The sequence below is a fragment of the Nanorana parkeri genome, unplaced genomic scaffold, assembly GCF_000935625.1.
Source record: "Nanorana parkeri isolate BGI_ZX_2015 unplaced genomic scaffold, ASM93562v1 scaffold633, whole genome shotgun sequence".
NCBI lineage: Eukaryota > Metazoa > Chordata > Amphibia > Anura > Dicroglossidae > Nanorana > Nanorana parkeri.
In genome coordinates, this window is record NW_017306901.1 from 539,450 (window position 1) to 556,597 (window position 17,148).

Genomic DNA, 17,148 nt, shown 5'->3' on the forward strand with positions numbered 1-17,148 from the left:
ACATCAAAAAAAAAAGATGCGGGGGGGGGGGGGGGGTTTACAGTCTTTTGATAACCGGTTACCCAGTATAACATAAACATAACCCAACAATAAGACCCACATAACCCATACACTGATGACCATGTTTTCACAGTCTCCCTTTGGTATCGGCACCTGACTTCATGGCAAGGCTACACCTACACCCATTTCTTTGTTCATTGAGAATACCCTTACTGGCCTCTGAAGCAGTTTTGGCAAGGCTTAGCCATACAGTCAAGAAAGGTTTAATATTTTACTGGTTATAGCAAAATCTTGCTAGTCATTGCTGTGGTTCTCATATATGAGAACATGTGTAGTTTACTGGACAGAAGGTTTATTTGCAGATTGAATTCATGCTATGCTTATTTCAGCACCGGTCATAGCACTTAATTTTGATCCCATGCTATAAAATCTCTCGCTTGCACAGTATAGAAGATGTTAAAACTTCCGATGTATATTTAGTCTTGGATCATTAAGCGTACTTTGATGAAGAATTATAGATCTGTAAAGAATGGAGATAGTGATCTGTTAGCGGCTTTCATGTTGCTGAATTTACTGTCTGAGCTGCTCTATGTATGTCAGCAGGGGAGTTCTGGTTAATAAAATATTTAAAATACGTGTGACCTTCTGTTGAGCAGGATTAAAAGCATACTGTAGCTCTGACCCTCTTTTTCAAGTGGAAGTAGACACTTTCCAAACTCAGATTTCAGTTCACTGCTGTGTAAATGTTGTTTGGAGTATAAAGAAATCATGTCTGCCTGCAATGAAGTCCTATGGACACATCTTTCTTACAATATATTATTTAATATGTCATTCAAAGGATATTGCCTGCTGCTAAATATTGCAAAACTGTTGTAGAATTTCCATATGCACATTTTTAGGGGTGGCAGCACAAGGGATAAATATATTCCTCAATAGTCAAGGGTATAAATCCACTTTGTTTTGACAAAATACCTTTCTAAGCCCAGTTATTACTTTCTAAAAGTGGTACTGACATCATCTCTGTGCTGCATATATCCTGTGTAAATAAAACTGTGGGAGGGACCCAGCTTGCCTACCCACTACGGGCTTCCTGCAGAAAACTAGAGCAGAGGGTGGACAAGACCAGTCACCCTGTGCAAGAGGAGAGCGCAGCAGCGACTGCTCTTTATGACGGAAAGCTAATGCATAAAGGCAAAGTTTCCAACTGGATTGCTGCACAATCTGGAAGAATTACACAAAGCACACCAAGATTTCAGTAAAAATACAAACGCCTCTTGCATTTTATATATTTGCTTATCTTGGAATTCTGCTTTAACAATCAATAAATGAGCTTTAAAACAAGCCCTTGCTGACCTCTAGCTGTAGACACTGTAGAGCAATTTATTCTCTGATTCACAGCAAAGGCACCCCAATCCTTCTCAGTAGCTTACCTCACTCTGATATACAATATGTGGATGTGTGTCCATTTACATCCGGGTCTGTTCAGGTTCGTCGGGCCAAGCGCAAGAAGCTTGCAAAAGCAGACCAATGTGGGCAGATATAGGCAGGCTCATGTCTGTTTACATCCGGCCACCTGTAGGGATTACATGGGTCTGTTTTTCCTCCATAAAGATGAAGATAAAAACAGAATAGACATGGATGTTACATATGTGACAACCATTTCTGTTCTTACCTGACTCATTGTGTTACATTTCTCAATAATTGAAACCAACTAATCACAGTATGAATAAATTGAATGAAATGATGTAGCTTTGATACGTTAGGCGCCCAATGTGACTTCTTTCATTATTGCCTGTATGTAGAGATTGCAAAAGGCTTGGTTTGCAAGAGCTCTTTCCTCTGAAGAATCTTTCTTGTCTTCCTTCAGTCTTTAATGTAGCTAGCAATTACGAGAGCTGCTGCTTTCAGCAGATCTAGAAGCATTTCACATTTTATTGTATTCACATTTGACCCCAGCATTTCCAACATAAAGTAGAAGGCAGCCCTGTTGTCATTACACCAAGCTGCGAAAAGCACAAAACTGTGTTTTAAGTGCATCTGTATTTAAACATTCTGTTCTATCATTACTTACAGGCACCTGCATGAATGTAGACATACTTTGTAGAGTGCTTGAGGTGCCCTAAAACACAGGTGATGTGTATTGCATTATTCAGCCAGCTACTGTGGTGGAGAGCTCTGTCCCACCTATTCAAATTTGGTGATTGAGGATATTATAATTATGTTTCTGTAATTACACACACATGGGATGCAGGAGGGGCAGGTGAATAGAATACTTTTAAAGGGTTTTTAAACCCTCGCATGTTTTTGCATATATCTACTGCCAGCAAGCAGTAGATATTTACAAAACGATAAAAAAAGAAAAAAATTTTTTCAAAGGGTTAATGCTTACTTGTGTCTCCGTCGCACGCTCCCGTCCGAACATCTGAAAATTTCTCGGGCGGCCAAAAAGGATCTTGGGGCAGGCACATGCGCAGTTCACATGTTCGGCTGGGAGACGAGAGACACAAGGTAAGTCTATGGAGACGCGTGCACTCGCACAGACACAGTAGGACATGATAGAAGAGGAGGAGAGAGGAGTCAGCGCTGGATCGGAGACCCGCACCCAGCGCTGAAAGGACAGCTAAAAACTACAGGAAAGAAGATTGGATTAAGAGGCATCATTTAAGTTAAGTTCTTACATTAGCACTGTGGTGGTGGTGGGGGGGAGGACGTTTGCCCTTAATGTCACTTTAAGGGTCTGTTCACACCTAATGCATTGGCGCTACGCTGCCCATTTTTTCCAGGGCAGCCGCAAGACAAGTCAATTTGACTTGTTCCAGATGGGCTCACTTCACACCACCTCGTTGTCGTGGTGTGTGCCGAAAAAAGTATGGCACACATTACAACCACATTCCACCATGCTGTGCCCATAGAACTTTATTGAAATGTGAACAGTGACATTGCAGTAATTTCTAACAAAAAAAAAGGAAACCGTTTGATGTGGGAATGCACCAATAACATTTTTTTCAAAACCAAGTACGAGTACTGATACTTTTCCTCAAGTACTCGCCGATCCCAAATGCTGATACTTTTTTTTTCTTAAAGTGACATGTTTTCAAAAACAATACAGACCAATGGTATACAGCAATTAGGTGCGTTTAGAAAGGTGCTCCAAATGCACCTGAACTGATGTGTTTTCAACGCTGTGTGCATGAGGCCAGAGGAAGACTCTCTTGGTGATGCAGGCAGAACAGTGGGAACTACTTCTCTATTTGGTAACTGTGACAGATTATACTGGCCACGGGGTGAGGTAATTGCTGGCTACTATGTTACCAGTAAGTTGAAACAGGCGCTCCATTACAAAATGGGTTAACTCGCCTAAACAGGGTGTGGACAGAAGGTTTTAAAGGGAGATGCAGCTAAGGGTGCCCACACACCTTACGATAATCGTGGGAAATCCCGCGATCGTACGATTATCGTAAGGTGTGTGGAAGCCGTGCGACCTCTACTACTGTAAGGTCGCACGACTTTTAACTTACGAACATTTTCGAAAACCCGCCGAGCATCGTACGATGTTCGACGGGTGTGTAGCATGTTCGTAAGATAAAAGCCAGATGGGCCGGTGTGCGTAAGCGCACACTGCCAGTTCGGCATTGCGGTCATCGGAAGCCCGCCCCTCAGGGGGGCGCGGCTTGTGATCATCGCAAGTACGATCTGCCTGTCCAAGATGGGCAGATCGTACGTTTTTTTAATTACCTTACAACCATCGCAAGACAAAAAAGTCTTGCGATGGTTGTAAGGTGTGTGCCCAGCCTAACAGGTCACTGGGAGGAGAGAGACTGTGAAACAAAGACTTTCCAGGCTGCTGCACTAGAGGTATAGTGAGACCTGAGAAAATGTTATGTTTGGCAGGTGTTTAAAAGCTTAGCTTGGCACCTTTATTCAGTGAGGGTGAAACTGTTTTCTATGTGTAGGTAGATCTCTGACAGAGGCTTTTTGTTTGTCTTTTTTGTTACTAGCTGGCTTGAGAAGACTCAGTGCTGTTTGTGAAATAGTTGTCACTAACTGCGTACAATAAACTTCCCTGCTAATTACTTTTGGACTCCAGCCTCTACAAGTTTATTGGCTTACTGACTGCATTGTGACACAGTATTACCCAGGAGCAGGCACACACTGTTACATAGTTACATAGTATTTGAGGTTGAATAAAGACATTAGTCCATCAAGTCCAACAGTAACATTAAATGCCACAATTACTTTCCCTATTTTGTCAGTTTCTGCTCAAAGGGTTAACACGCTGAAGATTTTAAATGCTGCTTCATTAGCTTAAGGGTCACACACATTCCCTGCTTTGTTCCTGCCTTTTTTCCCTTAGCATGAGGTAGCTTCTTCCTGCCATTGCTTATATTTGCAAGAGACACGCGGGTCACACTTCAGTTAGTCCTTGCTTGTTACAGTGACCTGGTCACCTCCGACCATTAAACCTATCCTGCATAGGCAGTTGCTTGTAAGTAAACCACAATTTTACCTGGGGAGGGGAGCAGTGCTGCAGCATTAGGTGACTCCAGCTCACAATCTACTAACAATTCCTGCATTGTGCTTCCTAAGGGACCTGACACCAAGAGCCTGAATCTGTCTCCAGCTTGAGTAATCTCACTCCTCAGAGTATCCTCTGCCTTATCTAACTATCTGTCTAAAAACAGGTTTTAGTTGTACAACTTCCGCAAAATATGTGGAAGTCACACTTCCTCATCATGGCTCCTTCCCCGTGGACCAGGAAGATACTCGACTTTCCCGAACTTCCTAGTCCTGTGTCTATTGACGCACACAGCTAGGTGCAAGAACGTGCACGCACGGATGTCTCCTCAATGGCCAGCTGGCCGATAGACAGACACCTGTACGTGAGGGGGATAGGGGGACTGGGGTTTGCATTTAGGGTTTTGGGGGCAACTAGAGAATGAGGAAATAAAAACGTTGAAAGAAAAAACAAAAGGCAGTTCAAGTAAGTCTGGCCCTCATTACCATAAAATTAAGGTTTAATATCACTTTAGTTTCTAGACAAACTAATTCACCTGACATCCAAAACTAGATGGTCTCTTTCCTGGTGGCTCAGAAATCCAGCTGTGGAGTTGGGAAAATTCTTCTCCCACAGGGATGGCATTCACCAGCCTTCAGGGAGGAACCAGAAGTCTGGTTACATAAATTGCTGCAGAAATATTTCTAGCCTGGGAGGAATTCCAAATTTTATCCTAGTCTATCATTTATATACCAGGCTTGGACACTTGACAGGCAGACTACTTAAGCTGACATTGTCTGCAGTGGCGTCACACGGGGGCAGCCCGCACCCGGGTGCCATCATTGGATGGGTGAGACCAAAATGACAGTCATTTTGGTGTCACCCCCTATGAAATGTCGGGCACTGGGTCACAGACTGAGAGCCCGATAGTGTCAGGAGAGAGGAGGGGACCCGGCTGCATACCTTATCCCACTGGATGAACGTCCCCTCCTCACTGCCGGCGTCCATCACCAAGATGGCCGCTGGCAGGCGTCAAAAAGACCACCACGCATGTGCGATGACGTCATTGCGCACGCGTGTGGGAACATCATGTGCGATGACGTCACGGCAGGGTGTCACCCGGTCTTCACCCCCGGGTGACACTCAGCCTCGGGAGGCCCCTGATTGTCTGGACTGTAGGGAATGGACCCTGCACCCTGAAGTGTTTAAGGACCTTTTGTCACATGTGGGGGATGCTGATGTTCAGGTCTCATCTGATGCCAGCTTTGGGCGCAAGGTCCTTCAGGCAGCATTATGAATTTATATATGGAGTTGTTCTGTTTATGTGGGTCTTTTGGCATTATGCTTGCTGTGTGGCCCGCCTTTCAGCTGGACTGCTTTTCAACATCCCAGTCGTATCAGAATAACTACTGATCCTGTACTACTTTTCTTGAAACTGAAGCATACTAGGAGTGGGAGGGAATATACCTGGCTGGCCAACAACTTCTTTGCCAGTGTTCAAATCTTCCTGTAGGCTGCAGTAAAACCTGTGGCCCTTTACCCCCTTTTGCTAAAAATCACATCAGCATGGAGCTCTGCATTCTGATATAAATTCATATTGCATTCATTAGTTTTTAATTTACTTACAAATATAGTTCATCCACTTCCTGGTCCACTTTGGCACAGATGATGTAATGTGTCTAAGCATTGCATCCTGGGAATGTTACATCAGCAGAGCATTGCTGCGAAATCTCATCTGTAATCTCACAAGATTTCACGGGAAAGGCATTTTCCTCCCCTGAGATGATGTGCAAGCTCACATGTCCTAGTAACATGTGCCAGAGTTCCAGGAAGTAAAGGGGATGGATTCATCCGCCCTTAGTAAAAATGGCTACTGGGAGAACACCCGGGCAGAAAAGAGAAATTAGGTATGTAAAAAGCCTACAATTATCTAGAATCTGTTTGCAGATTGCCAATACTAAACATTTCTAAAGGTGCCTGTTATTTTAAAGCTATGGGTAAAGTTCCTCTTTAAGACATTTCAATGTGTTTTAGATGGAAAGTTTGTTCTGTATGCTTTAATGTTTGCTTAGGATGTATATTTCACACTCGGGTAACCCTTTTTTTGTTTTGTTCTAGTGGCCTTAGGACGTAATCAACCTCTGAAGAAAGACAAGCCTAAATGGAAAAGTGACTACCCTATGACTGATGGACAGTTGCGCAGCAAAAGGGATGAATTCTGGGATACTGCACCGGCATTTGAAGGTCGTAAAGAGATTTGGGATGCTTTGAAGGCTGCAGCACATGCTTTTGAGAGCAATGACCATGAACTGGCCCAAGCAATCATTGATGGTGCAAGTATAACATTACCGCACGGTAGGTTTGTGTTGCCCGACTGTGAAACAAAAAGTCAGTTATACTCATTATTACAGTTTGCACAGCACTTTACAATATAAGGAAGACATTACAATACAATTTAAGAAAATGTGGTGAGGAGGGCCCTGCCCCTGAGGGCTTACAATCTAACGGGAGGGGGGGAAGTGATACGTGATGCTCATAAAGAGAATCATGCTTCTCTTTATGAAGACTCAGGATGTTGCATGCAACTATTCATGAAAACTGCAACTCTAGCCTTGGCCTATCTATCACAATGTGTTTTTAATAAAATCACAATATGAATCTTTATATTGCAGCTTTTTTGTAATGTGTTCTTTAGGTTAGCAAGTGTAAAATATTGATTTATCACCACATGGTAATACAATTGTATTGAATACAGAATTGGTGTTCACAGACAAGCATATGTAACTAGATGGTCTTCCATTGGCTCTATGTAGTGCAATTTGCCTTTTTGGCTTCGCTTTGTGTATCCATTTATTAATGGATATAATAATGATACTAAGCGCTTACTAGGAAGAAATTAATTTTCAGGCAAGATCAGCACTCCAGTAAGGTATTAAAGTATATATCGAGGCATATGCACTACATCTCTGCAATACATGTGCATTTTCCTATTTTGTAGCCATATAAGGACCCTGCAAGTACAGAAAAATACCTGTTCATCTACCCGAAATATACTTGAATCTATTTATTTTTGGGGGCTGACAACACATGGAATTTTGTGTCAGTCCTGCATGGAGTCAACCACTATCTTCATCTGAAAAGCAGACTTGTAGTCCCAAGGTAAAAACTAGGAGGTCTAAATAGACTCTTTAAAGTAATAAAGGAAGTGTACAGAGGACACAGGGGAGCTCTGCATTTCTGACCAGATAAACAGGTTTTTATTTGCACGTATAAAAAAAAAATATTTGGTATATTTAACAGACCAAAAGGGATCGAATAAGAGAATTAGTGTGTACAAACACTTCGCTTTAAATACTATGCTAGATAGTTCGTCTTGTTGGGAAATATCTACATTCCAAAAGGATGTTATAACCTCTACTAGACATGTGCAGTTTGAACTGTTGGGAAGGATCTGCACTCCTCTAAGATGTTAAGTACAGAGAATATCAGTGCATGTTGTGGTGAAACCCTTTCGTATTCACCTGAAGCAGCATTTTCTATACAATGCAACAACTGCCTCTATTGTAAACAACTGTGTACACAAAGCAAACCAGTTGGCACGTCACAAACCTAATTATAATTCCATTTAAGTATTTATTTTTGTTGTCCATTCCACATGGTTTCACCATTGAGTAAAACCCCAGAAAGTGTTGTGGTCGTTGGAGTAATTTGAATGCGCATTATGCAATTTTGAAATATTATACTCCTACGCCATATAGTTCTTCACACCATATATGTGACTCGATATCCCAGCCTTTCCTTGGTATACTGGAGCATTATGTATGTTTTGTATACCAGTCCATGTATTGGTATATGTGGGGATTATATCTTTAATTATAAACATTGGACTTATGGTACTGGAATTTTAAGCTCGGTAGTGGGGAAAAAAAGGTTTCATCATTGATCCTTAAGGAGCCAAGTTCCTGGTTACATTCAGCACAGAAAAAAGATTGATTGATGGGTACTATTGTGAGACTTACAGCGTTATTCACATAAGGGTGAAGAGTTTGGAGAAGGCAGGAGAAGTGAACAATCTAGGACAACATAGCTGAACTGGAGAATGTTTCCAAATCAGGTATGTTGTTCTATAGATTGTTCACTTCTCCTGCCTTCTCCAAACTCTTCACCCTTTTGTAAACAACCGTGTTAAAGTGTATTTTCACTTTTGCAGCCAAATTGGGGTAATACCCACTTTATACTTGTTACATGTTCCCATTCACTAGTATAACTTTAAAAAAAAAAAATTGCAGCTTAACTTTTTTTAGATGTTCATTGTGCTAACTGGAGGACTGAAAAATCTTGCTTAGTTCTTACTGTCTGGGGGGTAGGGGGAAGTTTTGTTTCTAATAACCCTGTCTGTACTCTGCTAGAAGATTTTATTTACGGTCTGTCCTAACAAAGGGTTAAAGCCCTGAACATCTTGTATGGTAATGAGGAGACACTCAGTCTGTCCTAAGTCTTTTTATTAGGATCGTCAGAATTTGCTGTTACTGAAATTGCGAGAGAAGCATGCAAAGGCATCTTAAATGGAGATATCTAAAAGATAACAAAAAAATTTTAAATTATTGTTAGATATGCTGTACAATTAGGTACACAATGAACAAAGAGTGGAGGATTTCTAAATTTTTACGGCAAAAGCGGAAATACACTTTAAGCACATATCACATGCAGATGCTTCATATATGTGGTCAGTTTATAGACGTGTTGTTTTGCCAAGACTGCTTACAGCATTCAAACCTTGGTGTGTACACACCATCTTAAACACAAATGACAACATGAAGAACCAAGCATATTCTCACCATAGACAATGTAATGTTTTATGTTATAAGCTCTCCTAGATATGTATGGCTTGTTGGGGAGGATCCCCAGTGAGATGTTAAAAACTCTCCTAGATATGTATTTCTTACTGGAAAGCAGCAGGGAACAGTACTAGTAGGAAATAATGCTAACCCATGGAAAAATGCAAACTCCATTCAGAATGGCCATATGCAAAATAGGCTGTAAAACGAAACTATGCAGCATTTAGAGGCTAGCGTATAAACAAACATAGTTGGTTAAGATGAAAAAAGGCACAAGTTCAACTTGTAGAGAAAAAGAAAATAAATGGAAAACCTCAATTAACAGAACCCTATACCCACATTTGATCCAGAGGAAACCAAAAAAAACCCCTTATAAAGCATTGCCCAATTTGCTCAAACAAGGGAAAAAATACCTTCCTAATCCTCAAATGTTATCGTATATATTCCCTGGATCAACAATCTCAGTTAATACATATAAATGTTATATTCTGCAAATTTGACCGTGGATCCAATTTCTTTTTTTTTTTTTTTTAACACAGCTGATCTGACTAGTTACTGAGGTAGCCTATTCCAGCATTTCTGAAACCCTTTTTTCAGTCATGGCACCCTTTAAAAGTATGCAAAATATTGCTGCACCCCATTCTAAAATTTAAAAAACATAAATGTAAAAAAATCTGGCTCCTCCAAAATCTTTACCAGACCGTTATCCCACATATGAGTCCAGTATGGTTTTTAAGGCGGGATCCCCTGCATATAAAAAAAAGGGGGGGGGGTTTGCACATAAGAGCCCCACCTTTCCATGCCATGGCACCCAGGTTGAGAAAGGCTGGCCTATTCTACATTTCCACAACTCTCACTTTTAATAAGCCTTTCCATATGGGATGATTAAACCTCTTTTGTTCCAGGTGGCAAAAATGCCCCAAAGCCCTTTACAATAACTTTTAAAGTGAATTATTTGGCACCAAGTTCACTTTATTGCTCATTTGTACATGGTGATCAGATCCCCCCTTAATTGCTTATTCTCAAGGGTGAATAAATTCAGTTCAGCTAATCTTTCCTCATAGCTGAGATCCTTTTCATGGCTCCCATCAGTTTAGTTGCCCTTCTCTGCACTCTCTCCAGTTCCACAACATCTGTTTTTGTGCACCAGTGCCCAAAACTGTCAGGCTATGGTTTATCTCTGGAAGGTTTTGCTAATCATTCCCATGTTGCTCTCATTGTCCACTTAACATAAGGCCCTAAAGCTGGCCATACACTGGTACATTTTCATACGAAAATTAATATGAAACATCTTGTCAGAACATTCCATAATCCCATCAGAGGCTTTTGGAATATTGTTAAGAATTTCATCTGGTTTTTAACATTTGATTTTAGAAGGAATGGAGTTTTCATGAAAAAAAAACAAAAAACGCATTCACTGTTAGAACCCCGTTCATTCTAGAAAAATGTAGACATGCTGTTCAATCTTTTTCATCACTACAATTGAAAACTATCGTCGGTTTGCCTCCTTTAGCTTTTAGAAAATCGAACCAACATTCCAAAAATGAATTTTTCCAAATGGCATTCCGATGTACGGCCAGTTTTTAAAGGACGTCCAGCACATGTATTCTTATAACCGTTAATACATATAATCAGGGCTCAAAATTTCCACTCGTCTGCTCGCATTTGGCGAGTGGAAATGCAGTGCAGGCAAGTGGAAATTCCTGTCAGGCTTGCGGTCTCAGACCGCATACCTGACTCGTGGGTGCAGCTGCTCCTGCTGGTCTGTCCCCCTTCCTTTTCGGCCGGAGCTCTTCACTGAGCTCTGGGTCGAAAACAAAGTAAGGTCTTACCTTACTAATCACACTAGATCACCAGTGATCTGCCTCCTCCCTGCAGAAAGACAAGCAGGTGAGGGGGCTTCCTTGTATTATTTTACATTGTGGGGGCAGGGAACAAGGAGGGGATTATTATGTAATGTGTGTGGGGGGCAGGGAGCAGGGGGGATTATTATGTTATGTGTGTGGGGGAAAGGCACCGGTAGGGGTTAGGTAGGCAGCTGGTGGCGAGTAACTCCTAAGGCCTGGCTAGTAGCTCAGGACTTGAAATTGTTACCCCTACATATAATGAATGTATTTAATATATCAGGTTCTTATGCATCCATAAATTATTTCTATTTTCAATTCAACCTGTGCAATACATGTGACAGGGTTGGGGAAAACTGTTTCACTGCCACTGGGAGTCTTAGTGACTGTGTCAATGGGCTTTAGGGTTGTGTCAATGGTACTAGTTTGACAACAATTTGAGATACTTCTGAGATCATTCAAAATTCACTGACTGGTACATTTTGATCTGCAGTTGACCTCCTTCTGACCTGCATTTGACCTCCCTCAAGCAGGTTTTCTATTCCCATAGACTTGTATGGAAGTGAACAAAATCCCGTCCACACAGGTCCTTATTGTTTGTCCCCACTTTTTTGATGCTGGAGATCCACTGCAGCCACAATGTGTATTGCTTGCTGGATAGCATTCATAGCTTGCTGTTTCTTTCACTTGTCTGAAATAGCTCTTTTACCATTGGTAGACACAAGACCCAACCTTGTTAAAAAGCCTGCCATCCCACCAGTTTGAAATAAGTAATTGACTGATGCTATCATTTGGAAGGTCTTCAAGTCACATGATGACCGGGTTTACGAAGGGGTAAATTGTGCATATGTAGATTGAAATATCACCAGCAGTTCTTTACTTATTGGTTGATTTAGTAAGTAGTTGTCGTATTCTCTCCATTGTTATAAAAAACAGTTTTGCATTTATTTGTTTTTACTGTAGCTTAAGAGACAGTAATTGGTTCCTTACATCGAGCCATGACCCAGCATACTTGACCCTAAGCTTAATTTTCAAATGTTCCGTCTTGTTCTGGAGATGTCTGGAGTGGTTTTTGCATGCGAATGAGTCACTTTTGGCTTAAAAATGGCTTTATTGGATTGAATAGAAATTAAATTGTAAACAGGATATATAGTATATGGCAAGACAAGCATTTTAAATTGAGCGAGGAATGAACCAGAGCACGCTCCTTCCTTGCAGTCCATCGTAATATCACAAATTATATCGGCAAATAGTTTTAACGTGACACAGATTGAATCTGGTGCTGACAATTTTTGAGGAAATTGTTCCTGTCATTTCCGAAAGTAACAAGTGTGATAAATGTGATCTCCAACAAATTTTATTCCCCTGCAAAAATTGGCAGAGGTTGCTTTTTCACACTGCAGTGCCTCTTTCATTAGGGCGGGTTATAACTTGCTCAGTTCTGACAAATGGCACTCAATAAATTGCTTTCTAAACAGTGGATTTATTGTTATTTTGGTCTATATATTTACAATTTCTGTGATGGTGCATACAAAAGAAGGTAAATATATGGAGAATGTATATGCCCATTGGTTATACACCACTGCTTCTGATCAAACCCTTTGCAAGATGCTTTTTTGCCTCAAATACATATATTCTTTACAAAGCATATTTTTCAATCGCTCCAAAGGCATCAGTTATCTCTGCTCCAGTAAGCGGACATATTTGTTTGTTGCACATGCCATGTTTTTCAGGGTCATGTAGACAGTGAAGAAGAATTATTTAAAAACAGCCTGTTGTAACTATTTTATCTACATTTTGATTTATAAATGCAACATTACATTATATGTTTGAAGGCATGATCTTTTTAAAGAAGTGTAGTCTTGTTAAAACTTTTCATATGCATGTAAAAAAAGAATCTTTATGTAGATAATCTCATCACTGTTTAAGAACCCTTTTCCTCTATAATTGTTATTTATGTACATGAGGGCAGCTATGTTTGCACTACTTTTACTACAATAGACAAATACACTGCCTGGCCAAAAAAAGTCACACACTGTAATATTTCATTGAATACAACTTTGGCTTTTGATTACAGCTCACATTCGCAAGTTTATGCAATGTCACAAACGTTTATCTCCATTCAGAGTTGCATTCATTTTTCACCAAGATCTTGTAGTGATGATGGGAGAGTCGGACCATTGTACCAGAGAGTCTTCTCCAGAACATCCCAAAGATTCTTAATGGGGTTGAGGTCTGGACTCTGTGGTGGCCAATCCATGTGTGAACATGATGTCTCCTGGTCCCTGAATTACTCTTCACAATTTGAGCCCAATGAATCCTGGCATTGTCATCTTGGAATATGCCCAATGTGCCATCAGGGAAGAAAAAATGAATAATGGAAAAACCTGGTCATTCAGGTAGGCAGCTGACCTCATTTGTTGCCAGATGAAAAATTTTAATCACTGCAGTAATTATCCAATGGAAGAATATCTATTTGCTTTTTTTTGGACAGACAGTATATAAAAAAAACAATCCTGTAGAAATGTCACAAAGTCTTCAATACAAACACTGCAATAATAACTGAAAATGTGTGCTTAGTAGACATACACTGCTCTTTACCTTTTAAAATATGTAGCTAGCTTTAACACACCAATGTAATCATCACAAACTAAATGCAAGTATTCAACCGTTTCTGTATACAACTTGGTATGCAGAAGAAAATCTAAAAGGAACAGTATGGGGTGTCAGGCTCCAGAGATTGTTTATCGATGTTTGATAACCATGTACCTTGTTGACCTGCATAAGGCACGATGAGAATGTGTACCTGAAGGGCACAATGGTCATTTATCACCGATCCTTATATGCTGTGTGGCAAAATGTGAGCTGCAGATGACACTCCGTTAACCCTTGCTCCAATGGCTTAAGTTAACCTCAGATTTGTAGAAGAGCCCCTGATATTTCCCTTTTTATTTTCTATATGTTGGGTAATTTATCTGTTTTTTCTCTCAATTAAAGAGGAACTTTACCCATATCTTAAAAATAAAAAAGGCACCTTTTTAGAAATGTTTAGTAATGATAATCTGCAAACGGTTAATTCTAGATAACTGCAGGCTTTTTATTTTTTTGCTTGCCTTATTTCTCTTTTCTTTCCCAGTCTCCTGACCGTGGCCAGTTTATCTAAGGGCAGGTTACTAGATCTCCCTTTACTTCCTGGAACTCTGGCACGTGTAACTAGATCATGTGACCATACACATCTCAGGGGAAGAAAATGCCTCTCCTTTAGATCTCATGAGATTGATTTCCAAACAATGTTCTACTGATGTAACCTTCCCAGTATGCAATGGCTGGTCATGATTACATCATTTGTGCCAATGAGGACCAGGAAGTGAGGAAAAAAACAAATTGTAAGTAAAATAAAAATATGTTTGTTTAGGTAATGCAAGATGATTTCATATTAGCATACAAAGCTGTGTGCTGATGTGATTTTTAAAGCCGTTAAAGGACCACTTTAATCAAATATTTAGGAAAACAAAGTCCCTAGCAGAAAATATAAAGAGAGAAAAAAATGTATCCATGGTCTGATAGCTCGCAAAGTAAGACCCAACCCCATAGACACACACACAGTTTGACATGTTTGAGCTTAGAGCAGTGAAGTGCATCAGCCCTGGTCTGATAGTCTATCTTTCTCTTTACAGATGAACAGCTGTCATACCCTCAGAGCTGTAGCTGACTTTTTGATGCACAGAATACAGTTCTTTGCACCTACGCAAACCAAAGTCTATTGCAGCACTGACCTGTGCAGACTGTATATGACAGCTCTTTCAGGCAAGCAATTACATGCGACTTTGTTCTAAGCTAAAGCACACATCAGGTTGTCACTGTGAAGACACAACTCTGTGACTGTGTACATTGGGAGCCACGGTCACCAGTTACTCTGCTGTCACTTGCTGACTTTGTCGTCGCATATATGGGTAACTAGTAACTAGAGTTAAATTGCACCTTTACCAATAGAGGAGATATACATTGTTTTAAAGCTAAACTCCACACAAGCAAAGTACAAAAAAATGTATACGCAAGCTGTTTAACCTGCCAAAGGATATGTAATTTTGTTCAGCCACCCTTGTTCTCCAGCCAGTCAGAAGATGTAAAGTTCTGTATCTCTCTGCAGACTGGACACCAGCTAAGCAATACAGCCTGGTGCAGGATCTACCACATCCTTTGACTGGGCAGTGATTGAACAGCAGCACATTGAATAAGTCGTTCCTGAACATGTTCCTTGTGTTAATGAGAGCACTGAGCACAGAAGTAGAACACGGATTGGCTTAGAGCAGTGGTTCTCAATCTTGGGGTCGCGACCCAAAAATGGGTCACAACCCCCTGTTGAATGGGTCGCTGCGTGCCTTCTGCTCTAGGTGAAAGGCTCTTCCAGCCTCCTCCTAGAGCGTCAATGTCAGTCACTCAGACAGGATGACAGCAGCGTAAATGGAAAAGTGTCGCTGTACACACACCCTGGCCGCGGCTGCTGCAGTGACATCTGGCGGCCGGGGAGTGTGTACAGCAGCACTTTTCTATTCACAGTCGTGTTGCCCTCCCATATAGTGAGGGCTCTGCCGGAGGCTGGGCCTTACCAGTGCAGGGGATGAGAAGGCTGCACCTACAGAAGAGACAGAATTGGCAAGCAGGTAGCAGGGGCTTGGGAGGGCTTGTATTCTCTCGTCAGTGTGCTTCTGGTTTTAGTACTAGGTCCAGAGTCCAATGCGTTACTATGTCCAGTGCTCCTTTTTTGGGAGTTCACCACGACGTGGAAAATGTTACCAAAGGGCCCCGGCCCTAGAAAGGTTGAGAACCATTGTCTTAGAGTGTTAATACTCCCCCTCTCACTCTGTATGCTGCCGTACCAGTACATTTCAGGGGACTCAAATTGATTTGGGCATTTGTTAGTTCGTGGTAAAATGTATGTATACTTTTTTCTTAACGGAGTTCTTAACTGGATTAAATGGTGTTTTTATAGTGTACCTTTTTAAGGAGACCCTGCCACTATGCTTATTCAGGGCAAAGTGGCAGTGTCCGTGTTTAAGCCAATTCCTCACTATGCAGCTGCCACCAAAATACTCCGTGCCAGCTTGTGTTTGAACCTAAAGGGAGAGGTGAGGTCACCCCCTCCCTCATGTGGCAATGCATGTGGCAATGCTTGGACCAAGTGATTAGCCATTAAACCTGTGCACCGCAGTATGGGAGGCGGTCATATGCTCCCCCTATAACCAGACCTTTGTCAATTGCGATGGAGGAAGGCATGACAGGAGATTTTTGGAGAGGTCAGTATCAGTGGTTTTCAGCTTTATACCAACATCTTTACTTTGCTCTGAAGGAGCAGTGTCGTTTTAAGTGGCTACTTGTCCTGTCTCAGACTGGATCCTGCTCTTCGTAAGTCTTTATTAAAGATTTTAATTTTTTTTAATCTCCAGAGTCTCCCTCTTTCACACCAGAAGGCACACCAGGCTGCCAAGGCACCCTGGTTGAAAAAAGGCTGGTCTACATTATCACATTCATAACCTTGTTGGTACACTTTATTACTCGTGTGTCTGATTTTGTGTAATTTTCCCACTGTCACAATACTGTGGCAATAGGATACTTGCTGGCTTTCCAGACATGGGTGTTGCTATTACTGTTATATAGGGAATTAGGATCCAAGGCTATGCAAGGCTCTGCTGGCTTTGTATTAGGGAAGTAGTCTCATTTGTCCCGAGTGCAGTATCTTCCTGCCACATATCCTCTATGTGCGCACAGCCAATATGCCTGCAGCGTTTATTTCCAGTTCATTTTGAAAGCCTGTGAGAATCGCATTTGTTTACCTTTTTATGCAGGGGAAATGCCAAATTCTTTCCATTTGCTATTGTTTCTAAAAGAAAGTGACACTGGCTTTGTTTTACTGAAAATTATGTAAGTATAGTCTTATTTCAGATATGACATTAGCAAATTCTAATTGTAT

At 41.1% G+C, this 17,148-nt stretch overlaps 1 protein-coding gene across 1 annotated transcript in view; it reads left to right on the top strand.

The window, feature by feature from the left end:
- UBTD2 (ubiquitin domain containing 2) overlaps nucleotides 1-17,148 on the top strand; it is a 73,786-nt gene that overhangs the window by 34,554 nt on the left and 22,084 nt on the right. Inside the window, exon 2 of the mRNA XM_018563110.1 lies at nucleotides 6,614-6,850. Coding sequence (XP_018418612.1) covers nucleotides 6,614-6,850 — 237 coding nt within the window. The remainder of the gene's footprint in view (nucleotides 1-6,613; nucleotides 6,851-17,148) is intronic.